The 18,555-nt window shown below is 30.3% G+C and overlaps 1 protein-coding gene across 5 annotated transcripts in view; it reads right to left on the bottom strand.

Annotated features, from left to right (window-relative positions):
- Positions 1-424: 424 nt before the first annotated feature.
- LOC109609232 (regulator of G-protein signaling loco) overlaps positions 425-18,555 on the bottom strand; it is a 35,644-nt gene continuing 17,513 nt past the window's right edge. The window contains exons 1-9 of one of the 5 annotated variants that reach the window (XM_049969980.1): positions 14,850-15,022; positions 7,907-8,051; positions 5,416-5,523; positions 2,854-3,122; positions 2,477-2,795; positions 2,204-2,392; positions 1,733-2,149; positions 1,468-1,675; positions 425-1,132 (exon numbers count right to left, since the gene is read on the bottom strand). In XM_049969980.1, coding sequence (XP_049825937.1) covers positions 591-1,132; positions 1,468-1,675; positions 1,733-2,149; positions 2,204-2,392; positions 2,477-2,795; positions 2,854-3,122; positions 5,416-5,523; positions 7,907-8,051; positions 14,850-14,863 — 2,211 coding nt within the window. In that variant the 5' untranslated portion in view covers positions 14,864-15,022 and the 3' untranslated portion in view covers positions 425-590. Of the gene's footprint in view, positions 1,133-1,467; positions 1,676-1,732; positions 2,150-2,203; positions 2,393-2,476; positions 2,796-2,853; positions 3,123-5,415; positions 5,524-7,906; positions 8,052-10,205; positions 10,422-14,849; positions 15,023-18,555 lie in introns of those variants that run through there. The other 4 variants (XM_049969976.1, XM_049969983.1, XM_020025866.2 and 1 more) reach the window with 4 other exon arrangements.

Consider the following 18,555-nt stretch of genomic DNA (forward strand, 5'->3'; position numbering starts at 1 on the left):
AGATTGTGGATGTACATTAAGTAGCTAGAGAACATATTTGTATTTTTTGGATATATTACTTGACAACTAAGTAACTTACATTTACAGAAAACCTAGCTTTATCATTGAAAACACATTTGATATTCCAAATTTTAATTTTGAATTATCCTTTTAGACTGACTTATAAATATGAACATGTGATTTGGCTTAGATTTAGGTTTTTTGCAATATTAACTTGTCTCATTCTCACTTTCATAATTTTTGACTTTGTTACATAAAAATCTTTTATAGGAAAAAATAAAATGTTTTCTTACTGTAACTACACTACATTTTTTTCCAAATTTTTATAATAGAGAAATTTGGAAAAAAAATTCTACTCAACTTTTGCTTTATAGATGAAGTCACTCATAATAAAAATGTGAAGGTTAAGGATAAATAAAAATCCATTTATATCTTATATGTACATAAAATACTTTGTTATAATACAAAAACCAATAAATAAATCATACATTTTTAAAGCTATCTGTAAGATATATAAAAATACAACACTTAATTTATACATTTCAACATAGTATATACAGTATCAATAGACTTTCTTTAACAAAAAATATTTACACAAAGCTGCTAGTCGGTTGCTCTAAATACAATTGATTGGTCTTTTCAGTAGCGGTAGATTCCCTCTTTTGAAAACCATTATTCCCCCAATTCTGAGGTTTAATGGGCACAATTTTTGGTTTTGGAGGCAAAGGCGGGGGCAAACCCGTTGGTGGCGACACTTTTATCTCCACCACCGTCTTATTTAAGCTTGTATCAGGTGTTGAGGGTAATGAAGAACCGCCTTCATCAGAGGAACTTTTTACTGGCGATCCAAAGCGATTCTGTTTATTCGATGGATCGTTCCCTCTGTCATTAATTTTGTTTAAGAAAACGGCTCGATTTTCATACACTGATGACTGCGACTCCATCTTGGTTACTCGATCATTTTTACGAAGATGACTGGTCCCGGTCTCTTCGTTGGGTCGCCGTAATGGTTTCCGAAACTTATGTTCTTCATTCTCTTTATCCTTTAAGAAGTCGGGTAACTCAAAGTTTATTTCGGTGCCTCGTTGGTCTTCAAATCTCCGTTGTGCTTTCGTCAGGCCTTCCAATAATTCTGTAAATTTGTATAATATTATCAAACACTGGTTCACTTAGAAAATTCAAATTTAGATTAACTTTTTTTTTAAATCCTATTAATTATATTATTCTGCTCATTAAATATCTCATTCAATGTTGACATTGTCACTGATCTTAAAACAACCGTTATAATAATTTTATTTATTAATTTTTTATTATTACGGGTTTCATGTTGTTCAAATATGATCCTTTAATGTATTATATGAATAAATTGGAAGAAATACAGTTTCTTAATAATTATATTATTAGCAATTGTATCAATTTAGTACTACATGTATCATAGAGCTAATAAATAATTTGAAGTGGATATACCATCTTTTTCGTTGCACGACACTTGTTGCTTGCTCACACCAGGTTTCCATTTGGCGATTAGCGGTTTTTTAGTTTGTTCCGTAATGCATTCGTCAGTGTTATTTCCTCGAAATGCAGCCGTCTTTTTTTTCCGATCCTGCAAAGTGGAATCACGTCGCAGGAACTTGCCAAGTAAACTTGCTGATGTCTCGGAACCCCAGTCTTCGCTCTAAAATTAATATGAAGTGAAACATGATACATATATTAAAATTTATTTCGTACGTACCTTGACAGAACCACGATCCGATTTGCATGGTTTCACCAAAGCAGCTTCAGCCTTTTTCTGGAGAATGTCTTCAAATACTTGATTATTGATTTCTTCTACTTTTCCCTTTTCTAATGTAACCTGAGGTGTAATATCTTTTTCGTCTTTCCGCTGGACGGTCAGTCGGGCCCCGTCAATAGTTATGACATGCTGTGTAACATCTACAGGCGCTCCTTGGTGGGTGGTGACTTTCATTTGGTCCATATTAAATTCGTATTTGTGAAGTATAGGCCTTAAAATGTCCTGTATTGGTTTTGTATATTTTGACTTCACAGATACTATTCTTTTGTTTGGGAGATCTAATCGAAACACGACTCGTTGTTCCACCTCCACTTCACAACCAGCCAGCTTCGATGATGAATCGTTAATATCTAATGGCTACAAGACAAATTCATCCATAATTCAATCATTCAGGTATTGAAGAATATTTACCTTCTCGTGCTTATTGGTAGTGACCTCATATGACGAGTATTTGAGTCGTTTCTTCTGCAACAACCTACTTACTAATTGATCAATAGATTCAGCCTCTCTAATTTGTACTACTGTAGTTGAACCATTACTCAGCTTAACTCTGCATAGAGGCGGCCTGTGTTCATGGTTTAGCTTTGACTTGGCTAATTCCTAAAAAAAAATATTTTACCGTCAATATATATGAAGTTTCGTTCAATTAGGATACACTTTTTATGTGATTCAGTCGAAACTTACAGCCAGATCCAATGATGTTAGTGAAGATCTACTACTGTAGACGTCGCTATTCCCCACATCTCTGTTTAAATTCTCTGTGCTCACCGCAACGGCATCATTTCTTCGGTGGTGAGTGTACTCGTTCTCGCCGCGATCCTTTGATTTCGATCGGTTTTTCCTATGCCACGGTAAAAGAGATTTTCGCCTTCTATCCTCTGCATTGCTTAATGATTTCTTTAATTTGGACGGCGTGGGCGTCGTTATCTGCAGCTGCGAATCCACTTGTGTTCTACTAATGTCGCCCGACAGACACTGTTTGAATATATCTGATTTAAGAAATCTGAAAACAAAATGTTCGTTAACACTCATCTATTAGTAAATGTGACCAAAACTCATACCTAGGATAACTGTCGAACTTCATCAAGTTGAGAATTTGTTTCTGCGCTTTGTCGAACGCGAATTCGTCTGGTTCTTTGAGAGCAGCTTCGGTTCTCTGGCGGCCCTGGGCGTCGACGTTGACTGGTTCGGGCGCCCCGGGGCATAGATGTTGCTCATAGATGCGGCGTGCCTCTGCCACACGGAGAGCGCCGGCCGGCAGGCGACGGTACTTTTCACACGCCACCCAAAAATAGATGTTTTCCGCGCTGAACTCCTTCTTTAAGAAATCCTAAAAGCAAACAACAGTATGAAATTCATCTGCTATCGATGGTATTACAATTTAATAGTTACAATTATCAGGTTCTGCACTAATCTACAATTTGATACTACTTTATGGACGCCCATTGAACATTGTCTATTTAAATGTCAACGTCCCGGATTAATATAGAACGTTGTGAGAATGTTTTGTCTGGTATTATAATTGGACGTATCTGGTACGTCCTCGGTACGCTGCGATGCGTTATTATACTTTAAATAAATAATATGCATTTACATTTTCTATGGTACAATCACAGAATAAGCTTGCTCATTTTGTCTTATTTAGTTTTGAATTATCATATTATAGTGAGAAAAAAAAACAAGGTAAAATTTTCATGTTAAATATTATTCATATAGAGGATATTTTGTAGGTAAATAAGTTAGTGACTGAAGCATTTATAACTTAGTTACACGAATAATTGGTTCCTTAATAGATGAGTACTTGCTAAAAGATTTTAGTTGGTTGGGATGGAAAAATGAAAACTCATGATTTAAAAAAGACAAATATCCAATTCGATAAATATTAATATTGTCATATTATGTTGATATATGTTTAGGTACAAATTTTGGTGGTGCTATAAGTTATTATTTTAATGCTTAAATTTATTGGGAATCTTCTCTAGACGGTTGTGACATACGAAAGAATTCTGGTGGAGACGTCTGGAGGACGATCTATTGATCAATAAGGAGCCTTCCTAGAACCTACATCCTTCAGACGGAATATCCCAAGAGCAGATGGATGTCTTAAGGTACTTAAATAGCTAACATAAGAATTTCAAGTGATAAAAATTGCTCAATAACAGTTACAAGATACTATACTACTAAGTTATTATTTTAATTGCTTAAATTTATTTAGAATCTTCTGTAGACGGTTGTAACATACAAAAGACTTTTGTTGGGGACGCCCCGAGGACGATTTATCTGCCAACAAGGGACATCCCTGATACATCCTTCAGACGGGACGTCCCTACAGCGTCCAGATACATGTCTTAGGGTACTTAAATATCTAATATAGAAATTTGAAGTGGAAAAAATTGCTCAAAAACACTTTCAAGTTATTGTTGACTAATCAGGGCAATAAAAGTTAAAATATGTCGGGAGAAATTATTAAATTTTAAAATAAAAAACATCTAAGGAATCTAATTTTCGCACCTTATTTCCAAATTAATTAAGAATTGAGGTGGCGTTTTTGTCAAATATATAAAAGTAAAAATGAAAGTTAAAATAAAATATTACATGCTTTTATGATTTAAATTAATATTTTACACAATTAATTTTTTTTTTCTTATATTGGATTTTCTCACTTCTAACACGATTTCCTTTTATTTTCAATACAAAGGTTCATTTTTATATGACAAAGTAAACGCATTAAGTAAATGTGGGTGGCATAGATTAAAGTATAAAGTATATTATTTACTCTTGGTGTCTCAGAAAAACTGACTTGACACACAGGTTTAGGTTTTTAGTAATATTGACCACCATGTGTCATTCTCTCTTTCTATTGTGTGGTCAGGATAGCTTATTTATACAAAAGTATTATACTTTTGACACAGCTTTGTGAGTTAAAAATAATAAAAAAAAAGAAATTTGAAGATATTTTGTGATATAATTATACAATAACAGAGTTCATGTATATTAGTAAAAAAGTAAAAAATTTAACGACATTTTAAAAATTGAATAATTTTTTTCACTTATATCTATGAACTGTAAAATTTAAAGGTACAAAACTTACTGTCAGATAAGCATTTAACTTGCATTAAGATCTTTAAAATTACGTATAATTTTGTGTTCCATTAGTTATGACTCAGTCTGTTTCCATGAAATGATTCAAATAAGTCATATTTTAAAACATTTCTTATCATTACAATAATGTGCTTCATTTAACATGTCAACAACAAGTAAGTAATTAAACAAATTATGACAAATAAATATCTAATTGATGATTAAATCGTGTAATTTGAAAATAATCTGGCTTACTTATGGTAAAACTGGAGGGGGCCACGTCAATTAACAATTAAAATATTTATTCACCAATCAATATCCCGAGAAATAGTGGTAACGAGAGGACTAAATAAAATTATTTTATTTTATCCAAACATATTACGCATCCATTATTAACAAAGATTACAATACGCTTTCAGGATGTATGATGCAACACGTCGCATTTAAATATATATGTGTGAACCAACATTTGCAAATGTACAATGACATTATTGACTGGGTCAACATAGAAAACTAATGCGAAGGTTAAGATTTATACTTACAGCAAACGCGTGTAATCCCAGTGGGTCCTCCAGGAGTTTCTCGAACGAATTCGCCCAGGCCTCCGGGCCTTCGGGATTGTTGCACTTGGCGACACCGTTTTGTTCGCACTGAAAATCGGAAACAACATGATCAGTCAATGAGCTCAGACTCATATCCGGCATGCGAAACTCGACAAAACACATCGAAATGTGCAACGGAACACAAAAATTTTTTTAGTCGGATTGGATTACTTCTCCACTCCCTCGTGGCTGAATGAATGAATGAATGAATGAAACACAGTCAATTGTTTATCAGACGGTTAATTGGACAAATGAACCAACCAGGCCCTGATGTGATGTAATGTGGTCGGAAACAATAGGAATTATGATGGGTGGCCAAGTGAAAACTCGCTACGCACTATAAATTTCTTAATTATTTGATTGATGATTAAGTTTTCGTTGTGGCATGATATTTAATTTACGTCCACCCGTTAACGACACTCACATATTTCGATTGTTGATGCTGTAAATTTAACATTATAATAATAAACGACCAACTTGACAAAAATATGTCACTACTTGCATATATCTATATATATCTTGGAAAAACCTTATCAGGAGATATCAACACTTTAAACATTGTTCAGCATACATATATATCATTATTATTGATATGTGACATAAATAACTTGTGATATAATACATTTGTTATTCAATTGCAGTTTAATATGTTTAAAAAATTTGTGGTCTATTGGAAAATTTCATGGCCAAGTCTTTTCAGTGACAATCAATTTATATTAATATGTATATTAATTTAATTTATATCCAATAGGGTTTTTTAAATACTGAGAATAATAATAATTTAAAATCTGTAAATAATAACCAAACATGAAACATTAAATTAAATGTTATTTAATTTTTTAAGATTCTCTTAATTAAATAATTTTTATTTTCAATCATGTCTATTAGTCACAATAAAACCTAGTTAACATATATTTAAATTAAATTTAAATTTTATTTATCCATGATTTGTACAGATAAAATAATAACTGTATACAATTATAAAATATAAATTTTATTATTATTATTTTTTAATATTTAGAAACATTTTTATAATGAATAATTTGAGATTAATCCTGGATATTTTACAGCACTGCATATAATTTCACGAAAATAATTACTCGGAATGACATGTTAGTAAAATTAAGTAAAAAAATATTTTATACTGGTACGGTGAAATGTGAATCAGGAACTGTCAATATATTTAAGATTGTAAACTTTTTACTTTGTATTTTGTATCTAGATATTATTAGTATTCTTGAACAAAGAGTAATTTTTGATAAAACTTAAAATTTTGACGGAGAAATATGCGGGTTTTCTATGAGTTATATGAGAGATGATAATTGTCAAATTAAAATAATTCAATTAAATTGAAAAGAGAAAACATTCAAGGTTTTTCAAGTTTTCAAATAAGATTGATAATATTAATACATTTAAATATTTACAAAAAAACTACATACAAATATTTTTTGTTCCACAATTTATAATTTAAGCAAATAAATCACAATTTCAATTGAAAAATTAAAATGTATTATTAACACGAATATTCTCCTTGTTACATGCTGAAAAGTTTGTGTTGACTTTAATACTCTTATTAAAATTTTTGTTTACATTCTTTTAACACATTTATTTATCAAAACGTCTAATGCAACATTTTACCATATGCAAATTGTGCACAAATGGAAATAATTTTGTACTAATACAAAATAAGCATATCGTATCGTCCCTTCAAAATATCGATACTTTTTGTAATGGAATTTATATTTTTGACATTACAAGTATTTAAATACAGTGAGCGGAATTTTACATGATAATGTGCACACTTGACTAATTCATAAACTATCTGAATATATAATAAACTAACCAAATTGTTAGCAATTTTGTAGAAAACACAATTTCATCTAATTACCATATAATTTATAAACCAGTCAGTCTAATGTGGCTGAAATAATTTAGAAATCTAAAATAGCTAGCAACACTTTCCAAGAGTGTGACTAATTTGTCAAACATAATTTCTGGTATTATAAAATAGCTAATACTTTAACTAGACCATAAATTATTCAACTATAATTTCTGAACAATTTAATAATGCTAAGTTATGAGTTGGCCTCATCGAAAATATTTTATGTACCTAAACTATTAAAATATTTTGTGATATTAGAAATTATTCTCATGACATTAGTCATACTGTATTGGATCCTTATCTGGTTATTCCAGATTTCTTAATTATTTCAATTAGATTGGCTGCGATCCTTGATTAGTTTATAAACAGTTTGGTTAATTTATTGTTTTTGAACCACCTAAGTTCGCACACACTTCTCTTCGGTTAGTATTCTATGATCTAAAGACACAGCTCCATACTTTCAGCACATACTAAAACTACTCTATTAGTAATCTACAATACTCAAGCAAAAGCAAACAAAGATAGTACAAGCAGCAAAGTTCTTAGTACCTGAGGCACCACGTCCGGCGGCGCTAACAACGAAGCCGGTCTCCTCGGCAGCCTCTGGGAGTTGGTGCGCCTTAAGGAATTGTTGAAACGCTTGAAGGGGGGCCTGAGGGCCACAACCAGACCCGTACCCATCGCATTTCCATCTCTACACCACATGCAAACCCAATTATTAAAAATAAAGTTGCGCGCTTTATTGTCAATATTATGACTGTTTGGAATGTGGACAAATGTGAAGATTGATTAGCGTTTAAAAATTTTTCACAGATACAATTATCTTGTGCCCGATTAGATTTCGATTGGTGCTAGTCGAGTGTAATTGACAAAAATTGCTAATTGACCACGTGGCGTGTTTTTTTATCTAGTTTATGAAGTGGTTACGTCAGAGATATTTGATTTTGTCGCCAAAGGTTTTTTACATATTGATAAGGTAGTATAACGTAAATATGCTGGAGATGTTTAAGTTGCATGTCACGGCGTGTTAAAATAATTTTGTTGTTTGTAATTTTATATGTAATTAAGTCTTTCCTCAGTTGTCTGTTTACTCTACTGTGTTCACTGTGAAATCATAAGCTGCCCTAACAGCTCTGTATCATAAAAGTATCTCTATAGTTCCTGATAGAGGTGTAGTATGGTACGGAGTTAATCTACCTTTAGTATTATGATCAACTGAAGTGTTCTAAACCATTGAATGATATGTGATAAATTTCTGAGAATAACAGATACTGATTTATTTTTCACAATCAGTTTACTGTTTGTTATCTTCAAAAGTGCATAAGTGAATACAGAGTACAATAAAAATTGAAATTGATGCCAAGAATTATTCTAATTATGGGAACAAATGTCATGAATCACTAACAAATATTCTGGAGGAGGAATAAATTTATTAAAACAATGTGATTTTTAATTCTGTCATACTTAATATTAAATTTTTAGTAAAATTTTTAATAAATACTCTTGCCTATATTATGAGTTATTTATTAAAATTGACTTGGTCCATAAAAAGTTTCGAGAGTGTTTTCATCTTATATCAGCCTCACAATACAGGGTGTCCCAAATTGGTGTATTATGTGAGTAATTTTTAATAAATGAAAAATTTTATCATATAATATCATTATTTGTCAAATAAAATAGAACGCTTTTCGAAATCAGCCAAAAAGTAGTTTTCATAAATGTTTCAGAAATTGTCAGAGACATCAAAATGCCATTTGTGGCAATCAAGGTTTTAAAAAATTGAGCTCCAGGGACAAATAGTCCAAGGCAAACTATTTGGGACACTCTGTACTGTCCAGCATTATAAAATGATCTAATTTTCCTATTAAAATGTAAAAGTATCTGACCGTTCACAAAAAAACAAAACCTAGTATTCCCCAGACATTTTATTTGCAGTCCGTTATTTTAGACGTATTAAGGTGACAAGAATTCGTATTATAAACACGTTTTATGACGAGCATCCTGTGTGCAATTTCGGAACAATATAAATTAAACGTGTCGATGTATTCACAGTGGCGGCGATTTTATTGTGTGACAAAAGTCAATAAATATCTAAAAATATACACAATAATTTTATTTTAATCTATTTTCGTATAATTATTTAGTTGCAGTTAAAATTGAAATGAATTCATACTGAGTAATTTCTAACAATTTGAAAGTTTTTCCGCAGAAATATTCCTGTCACTGCTTATTTTTAGATACATCATATGGTGTATACGAGAAGAAAGATAATACTGAATAAACATTTATCGACACAATACGTCGTAATCGTTGTGAAAAGTATACCAAAAGAAATACGAGGGGTGCCCCTATCTATATTATCTTTTCGTGATCGGATATTTGGAAACTGTGTTAAGTAAACAATAAGTAAGTCGACAGTTCAGATTGCACGATTCGAATAATGCGATATTGTATGTATTTGATGAATAAGACATGAACTAAGCCAACCAAAATGTAACTATTAATAATAAAAATAATTTTGAATTTCAATAAGATGAAATTTTGTGTCTATATAATAAAGATAAAAACATTTTTAATATTATTGGCAATAGAAGATGTAAATAAAACAAATAGTATCTATCATAATACACTTATACATACTTACGTTTTCATCACGAACAATTGATATTAAACATTTTAATGTGACATCGGAATAACGGACCACTAATAAATAACCCACAAGAACACAAATGCATTTTCAACCAAATTAATTAACCAAAATCGTTTAAACCCCCTCTTCACAATCAAACCACTATCAAAATAATTACCGAATTCGTGAGAAACAAATATAAAATAAACAGAATCTTACCGAGCATTGTTATAAAATATCTGACACACAATATTGTTATAAACTTTCGATAACGCATCCATGAATCCGTCCCCTTGGAACTTAGTCATTTAGTCACCATGTGTGACGTTCACCGTTACGAAAGTCATTCGCGACTGAACCGCGGAAACAATAGACCGTAACTGCGTGGAAAAATGTCCTGCGTCCTGCGAAAAACTCGACCGATGCGTTCGGATGGTCGGACCGCACTGGAAAATGCGACACGTACGTGGTACGAGTTCCCGACAACGACTAATTAATTACCTATGGTTCGGAGTTAATCTAATCTGTGAACAAATTTACACTCTTGCATGTTTTGCGTGAGCATAATGTAAAGATCAATCGAGACCGTTCCACCGTCTTAATGTAATAATTGCAAAATTAAACTTAGATAATAATGTGAAACTATGCAATCGCTGTCATCAGAGATACTTAAATATTCTGAATTTTAAAATAAAAGTTAAAAAAGAAAAATACTATTTGTCGGCTACAGGCAAAAAACGAAACAGTAAAAAACTGGAAAATACGATTTATAACAGCAAACTAAAAGGTAATTTTCACAAATGATTCGGATAAATAATAACAATTATTGTTTCTTGACAAAATTTCAATTTTATCTTAATTATATTTATAAAATACTGTTTTGTATAAGTCGAGAAATATTAACATTATTATTATTAGTTAAAAAAATGGGCAATTAATTTTTTTACAATAGTTTTTATAAAATGAGGACCGGAAAAAGAACATAGTAAAGAATAATTTTATTTTATTTTAAGGTAAAGGATGTGTAAAATTATTTAATATAAAATTGAAAGGTTTATTGTATATAAAACGTGTTAAGGGTATATAATATTAAAATATTGTCTATTTATGAACATAATCTCCTTTTATTTTAATAATATTTACAATATATTATAACAGAAAAAAACATTGGCACAGTTATTTTTTATTAAAATATAATAAAAAATTATAACCTGTATAACCTTTTACGAATACAAAATGTATTCGTATAAATGTACCAATTACATTTTTTAAATCTAATAAATTATTAAATTATGTATATTTTCAAAAAAATAACGATATTTACCAAATTTAAAAAATCTAAAATAGATATTTATTTTTGAATTTTTTAATAATGTTAGCAGAAAGTTTCTGTTGCCAAATAGTAAAAAATTTAAGTTATTTTTGATATTTATTATTTATCGATAAAAGTAATAAAAGCTTTTGGCTAAATTTTATTTATTTATTTTAATTTTATTTATGATGATATTCACCAAATTTAACAGTAATCTAAAAGATAATTATTTTTAAATTTATTCTACGTAAAAAAATAACCCAAGAAAATGTCTGTTGTAAAGTAGTAAAATATTGAAACAAAAATATTATTACATTGTAAATAAATCTGTTAAATTTTTGTTTGATATCTATCAAAATACGGTTTGAGCCAACTAAAGTTTTGGAAAAGTCAACTAATTTGGGAAACCACTTGTACAGTAAGTAACAACGTTCGTTAATAATAATTTTCCGTTTCTTTATTGTATGACGTAGTTAATGATTTATATCGTTCGCAAAACGAAAACATTTATATTGTAATAAACAGCTAGCTAAAAATATTCGATTACAGCTTGAAACAAAATTCAAGCGAATACGAGCAGAAAGGAAGAAATAAAAAGGGTTTATATTAAAGGCTATTTACAAATTTTGAACTACACGATAATTCAAAACTACAATTCAATAATATATGCGTGTATGATACAACTATATAAGGTGTCCCATAATAATAGGTCATAGTTAAATAGTGTATTTATAGCTTAAAATATTTAGCCTAACAAGTAACCAAGATAAAAGTAGTCAAATTTAAAATTTTTAGTTTGAATTGTCTATATAAACTATTCTTTGATCAAAATTTGATGACAAAAGTCAGCTTTTTATCATTATCTTGTAGAATAAAGGGAGAAAACTAGCTTTTCTATTTTAAAATTGTGGTATTAGTTAGTTATTAGTTCAGTTTTCTACTAATAACAGTCAAAAGAATTTGAACTCATTATTATTCCAAATTAGAAATTATGGACTAAAATAAGAAAAAATTACATTTTTTGCTTCACCATTTATTTTGGGTAAAATCAATAGTCTAAAATAATATGCAATAAAATAGAATTGAGGTGAGTACCTTTGGATAAACAAAGGTATTGTTTAACTTTATCTAAATTTCGAAATATGATGGATAGGAAGAAGATAAGGAACAAACATCAATTTTGTTGCATCTGTATGTAATAAGTCTCTAGAAAATTCAAGAGAAGGCGCTCATATGGTTTGTTTTTATTACCAACATTACCCGCTAAGCAGGTGACAAATTTCAGTTTATTTCTCGCGCCGTTTCATTTTTATCCTCGATTGAAGCAGGAAACTTATTTATTTAAAAAAAAATGGAGCAAAGTAACTGATAATGCAGATCAAAGCTGAGTTGAATAAAGTTTATCGCACACCTGCTCCTGTGTTTGCAAATGTTTACAGTTGTGTAAATGAGTATAACCGTGGCTATATATCTACGAAAGGTGAACGTTTGGGACGCTCAGTAGAAGTGACTACTCTCAAAATGAATCACAAAATAATTGACGCCATAAGCACATTGTAAGGTACTGAGTTTTGTATTTTACATGAAAAATTATTCTCAGAAGAAAGAAAAAACGTAATCGTGTAATCGACTTAAAAACAAAACTATTTTGACGCCTTTCCGTTGTAATCCCGACGAGTTTTTACGTCAACACAACTGTGGGTGGAACATAGATCCACTACTATTCACCAGTGACGAAGCAGGGGTTTCAATGATGGCAAATATAATGTCGGCTGGCAAGGTGATGAACACCGTTTTTGAAAAAAGAAATAACAATAACTGGACTATATTATGCGTCGTTATTACACTAGTTGGGCAAAAAAAAAGAGAAAAAGTCCTCATTTTAAAAGATAAAAATATCTCATTCCTCATGGCAATGAACGAGTGCACTCCTGTAGAGTTTCGATGGCTAAAGTCATGAAATCAAAGTTGCTATAACAACATCCACCTTATTCCTAGGACTTTATCATACCTAACTTAAGAAAATGACAGGTGAACAACGGTTCTCGCGGTACGCAGAGGTCTCGCCCCAAACTTAAAACTTGGAAAAATGTATGAAGATTACGTTGAAAAATCTATCTAAAATTATTAGTTGTTTTTTTATATAATTTATTGAACAACCTTCGTAATATCATATAATTACACAAAGAATGTGAAAAATGCTAAAAACGTATTAGTGTCGATGACTTGTTCCAACTTCGGATGCCACAAGAAAAGTTAACGGGAGAGATTGCGGAAACCCATTATATGCGATATTAGACTGATTCCAACTGAATAAAGTGAAAGGATCTTTGGGAGAAAGTTTTGAATAAACTAGCGAGTATAAAATAAAAATAAACAATTGTAAGCCGTGTACAAAAAAATGCAAAAAACAAAAAATTGGTTATCTTACAACTTAATTATTAAAAATAATTACTGCAGGAAAATTTCGATAGAAGCATGAACATTACACGAGATTATAACATGTACGCTAACGCAAAGTGAACACCTATAAATAAATGTATAATAACTGCCTTGTTTATACATGTAACCGTAGGTTTTGTGTTTGGAAGACAATTCAGTGCTGAAATGTTGATTTAGCACATCGAAAGTTGCCTGTTACACACGCTGGAACTATTTCGTTTGTTTATGCCGGCTTTTTAAAGAGCACGTTCCAGTTAATTTCGTATTGAGATCTAACATAGTAACCAACCATTTTCAGTGCCGTAAAGGTTCACTTGTTAGTCACGTGTATCGTCGGTCTAACGTTAATAATACCTTATTAATAATTAATGTTGCGACTAATTCAGTCCCATAAAAGTTTTGACAGTACCGCTGAATTAATTTTCAAGGTTACAGAAAATAATTCTATTTCTCTCAATGGGGTCATGTAGCATTGTTTATTGCACAGCAAGTTTACGGGGTGATTCATACAACACAATGAATCAAAGATTTAAGGAAGATTCTTTAAATAAACTTTCGAATAAAAATAGTAAGAAATAACTTTTGCTATTTGGGGCTTACAAAAAATTGATTTAACACGTTTATTCGGGTCAAGAGAATTGTATATACACAGAGTGTCTCATAATTAATGAATTATAGTTAAATAAATATTTAATTATTAATAGTGGTTTCTACTAAGCATTTTGTTATAAAATATTGATGAAAGACTTTCATATATAATATATAATACATTAGTTATGGGACACCACGTACATTGAAAAATATTAAAAGTAAAATTAATTCAAAAATAAATCCTTGTAATTTGAAAATGGATAACTTCGGAATACATTTAAAAGTGTGGTGTGACTGCCAGACATAATCAACTTTTATTTTAGCAACAACTTGATTAATATTGCACTAAAATTAAAAAAAAATGTATGTATATACATTCTTTAGTATTATAAATTTTGGTTGAACAGACTGCATGATTAAAAAAAATAGATTTCTCAATAAAAAGTAAAAAAACTAAAATGAATTAACCAGTATATCCATAGTCAGAAAAAGCAGGAAAACTTAAAATATGCACTCACCCAAAGAGAATCATGGTTCTGAATTTCCAAAAGTAAAAAAGACACCAACAACACTACTACATACACAGAAATAGCTATTTGCAGTGGAAAAAATGCAGCATTCTATCCGCACGGTACCAGATACAATTTAATTTGGACTCGCCTTGAAGTCAATTGTTAGAATGACGGTTGCTCTGGCGAATAATAAAAACGGTTAGGAAGTGATGTCAGGTGTCCGGCACAGCAGGTTGACTATGTCTATCAACAGGTGCAACGGGGTGGTGTGCGGTGCGTGGAGTTAATTTCAGACACGGTTCGCCGAAAATCTTGGAGAGGGAGGAACGTAGTTATACATAACGATTTATTTGTTTTTTTTTGAAAATATATAATAACTAATTTGATTTTCCATTTAGCATAATTTTATGATGAAATGTTTGCTCACGGATTCTTAGTTTCAATAGTTTAGTAAAAGGACAAAGATATTTCATAAGGGTAATGGGCTGTTGCAGATAAATTGGACAAACTTCATATAAAAGTATAGATGTAAATGTTTTATAAGTATTAATATAATAAAGAGTTTTACTATTTGGCAATGAATAACGAATTAATTGATATACAATCGATAACTCGAACTAAGACTTGTCAGGAAAAGGTTCAAAACTCATATCTCAGAAACTACAATTTGAATAGGCGTAAAAGAAATTAAACCTACTAATTTACCAGTTAAATATTTATTTAAGACATTTGATTATTTATCTTGAGACCATTGAACCACAATTTTTATTAAAATCTGAAAGATGAAAATAATTTCCATAACTTCATGAACAGAAATCGACAAATTTAGAGACCACTACAGAATTAATAAATTTTGAGACACCAATTTTTATTGACTTTTAAAATTTGTTCAAGAGAATATAGATTATAAGTTGTCACTGAAATATAGTGATTATCAAAATCCGTCACAGGAGTAACAAATTCCTTTGAAGAATTCCTCCAAAAATTAACTTTTACTTAATTAACAAACTCGAGTTACACATAATTCTCAATCTTAACGATATTTTCCAACAATTTTATATGAATTATCAAAATTTCAACTATTTTCATTTAGATACTAACATATTGGAGAAGGTGGGCGTAACATAAATAAATAATAAAATTGTTATAAACATCAAATACGCTAGAAATGATTACCAAATTACAATATTTTTTGTTATGTCCCTATTTAGGTCAATAATTTATTTGTAGTCAACAATTGTTGTTCAAAAATAATTCACTACCAAGTTCATGCGAATAATTAATCATAATTTGAAAACATTAAAGAATAAATTATTAATAAACATTTTTATGCACGCCCACATTCCTTTACAAAACACAGCAAGTCTACAATTATTAAAATAGAAACATGCCGAATATGTATTTTTCTAGGTGCAATGATCTCGAGATTGTGACATTTCCATGACCAACCTTGTGGACATTTCGTAATACGAAATTACATTTTTATGGATATGTTGGAAAACGTGCATATAAATGGTAATGGTCAACAAATTTTATAGTTGTCAGTTAGTGCTATACAAATGTCGATTAGCAGAAAGGTACCAATTATACTGTGGGAAAATACGTATGTGTTATTCAATATTAATTATAAAATAAAAAAATACTTATATAAATGTAAATGAAAAATAACGTTTCATATCGTGCTAAACAAACCATTAATTTATAAATAGATCATATTAGAGAGCATAACTAATTCAATGCAAGCCCTCGCCTTGGCGTAAATGAATTTATTACGTTATAATTAATTTTATATTGTTGCAATTGTGGAACTGGTTGAGAAAACAATTATAAACACATTTAACATAAATTAAATACCGAGTTATTATTCAAAAAAAGCTTTAACAATTCTTACATCGCTTCGAGCTGTTTAGCAGTTGTATTCTGTAAAGTATTATTGATTTATTTTATAAAATACGGGGTGTCCCATTCTAATAGGTCATGGTTAAATGCTTTAGTTATGACATACAAATATACTGAAACCTGTACCAACGAAGTAATTAAGCAATATAGGCCAGTCACTAAATTGTGATGAATCAACCATTAGGAGATTTCATGAAATGAATTTTATAAAAAATTGGACAAATAAATTCTTCATAAATTAAGTGAGGATAACAGAATAAGGCATTTGACAGTTGCCGATTCTCTCCTTGCACACAATGCACATGAATGAATTACGACAAATAACGCCAAGATTCTTATAACTGTGTGATGGATTGAGTGTGGAATTTCACTTATTGACTACCTACCAAGAGGTCAAACGATCGCAGATTGACCAAGCTCATGAAAAACTTCCTCATGACAACGTAACACTATTTATCGCATTAGATATGTAAATAAATCTTCAAAATACCTCATCCATCACATAGTCTACACATTTCTCCACACGTGACTTTTATTTATTTTTGTTATTGTCCAATTTTAATAAATAATAAACAGTTTAATTCTGAAGAGGAGATTTATTTAATTTATTTGATTTTTCCTTTCATTCCAAGAACCCATAATTTTTTTCGTAGTAAGAGTTTGCTTGTAGAACATTGAATAGAAGTTATTTTTAAAACTATAAATTACTTTTTCCGATACCTAATATTATATTTCATTTCTACGTACCATATTTTAATCAAACAATCTAACATTTTTTTTTCATTTGAGGAGTCAGCAAAATATAAATTTTGCGTTAATTATTTCACGTTAAAATATTCAGCAAAATTTATCGATTAGGTGATAATCACTAAATATTATTATATTTGGTCACTAGTTAACATATCTTTATCTTTACATACACGAACAAACGAATTAACTACGTTTAGGACAATTAGTTTTTATTCATCTAGCGTTACGGCTTTATTACAATAACATTACGGACTCAGTGAAAGACCTCATGAAGTTTTATATTTCATTGCAAACATGTATCCTGTTTCCTCGAGGAAACGTTATATTTAATTTTCTTAACACGCAAAATTGAATATTTATGGAAGAACCTAATACATTAGATAATATTAATTGATTGCATTAAAAATGTACGAAAAGAAATTAATAACATCAGTTCAATTAAGATAGTGATTAAATTTATAAAAATACAATGATGCATCCACATTAATGACCTACAGACCTCTATAGGTAAAGTCTGTCCATGTCTGTCGACCATTAATGATTCTAAAAAATCCAAATATGAATGAGAATTAATTAGTGGCATTGACGCAAATGCCTGATAATTATCCATCCATTGTTATCCAATTACAGCAAACATATTATCCATGATCGTTAAAAAAGGATTATTCCCTGCGATTGGTAATCTATATAGCATGTCAACTGCTTGACGCACACTGTAGCTCACTACCTATTTGCTGTAAGCTTTGCAAAACAATGCATGGCCAAACGAGCAAAAGCTTCAATATATGTACGATCAAAATCAATTGTTATGCACTATTTAAAATCCCTTCATAGCTTCCTTACACACACTTACAGAATGTGTCAGATTATGTTGATACATCTATCAATCCTTTTCGCGGTTCTGATACAGGCAGATGTTCGGATAGATCATTAACTATAATAATCTCCTATTGAGGCACGTGATTTGGGAATGTTACACTCCAGAATAATATTTGTTCTATCGTTAAATAACACAGGATTAATTAATTTGGAACTTATTAAAAATTAAGTTAACAATACACTA

The sequence above is a fragment of the Aethina tumida genome, chromosome 1 (assembly GCF_024364675.1).
Source record: "Aethina tumida isolate Nest 87 chromosome 1, icAetTumi1.1, whole genome shotgun sequence".
Taxonomy (NCBI): Eukaryota; Metazoa; Arthropoda; class Insecta; order Coleoptera; family Nitidulidae; genus Aethina; species Aethina tumida.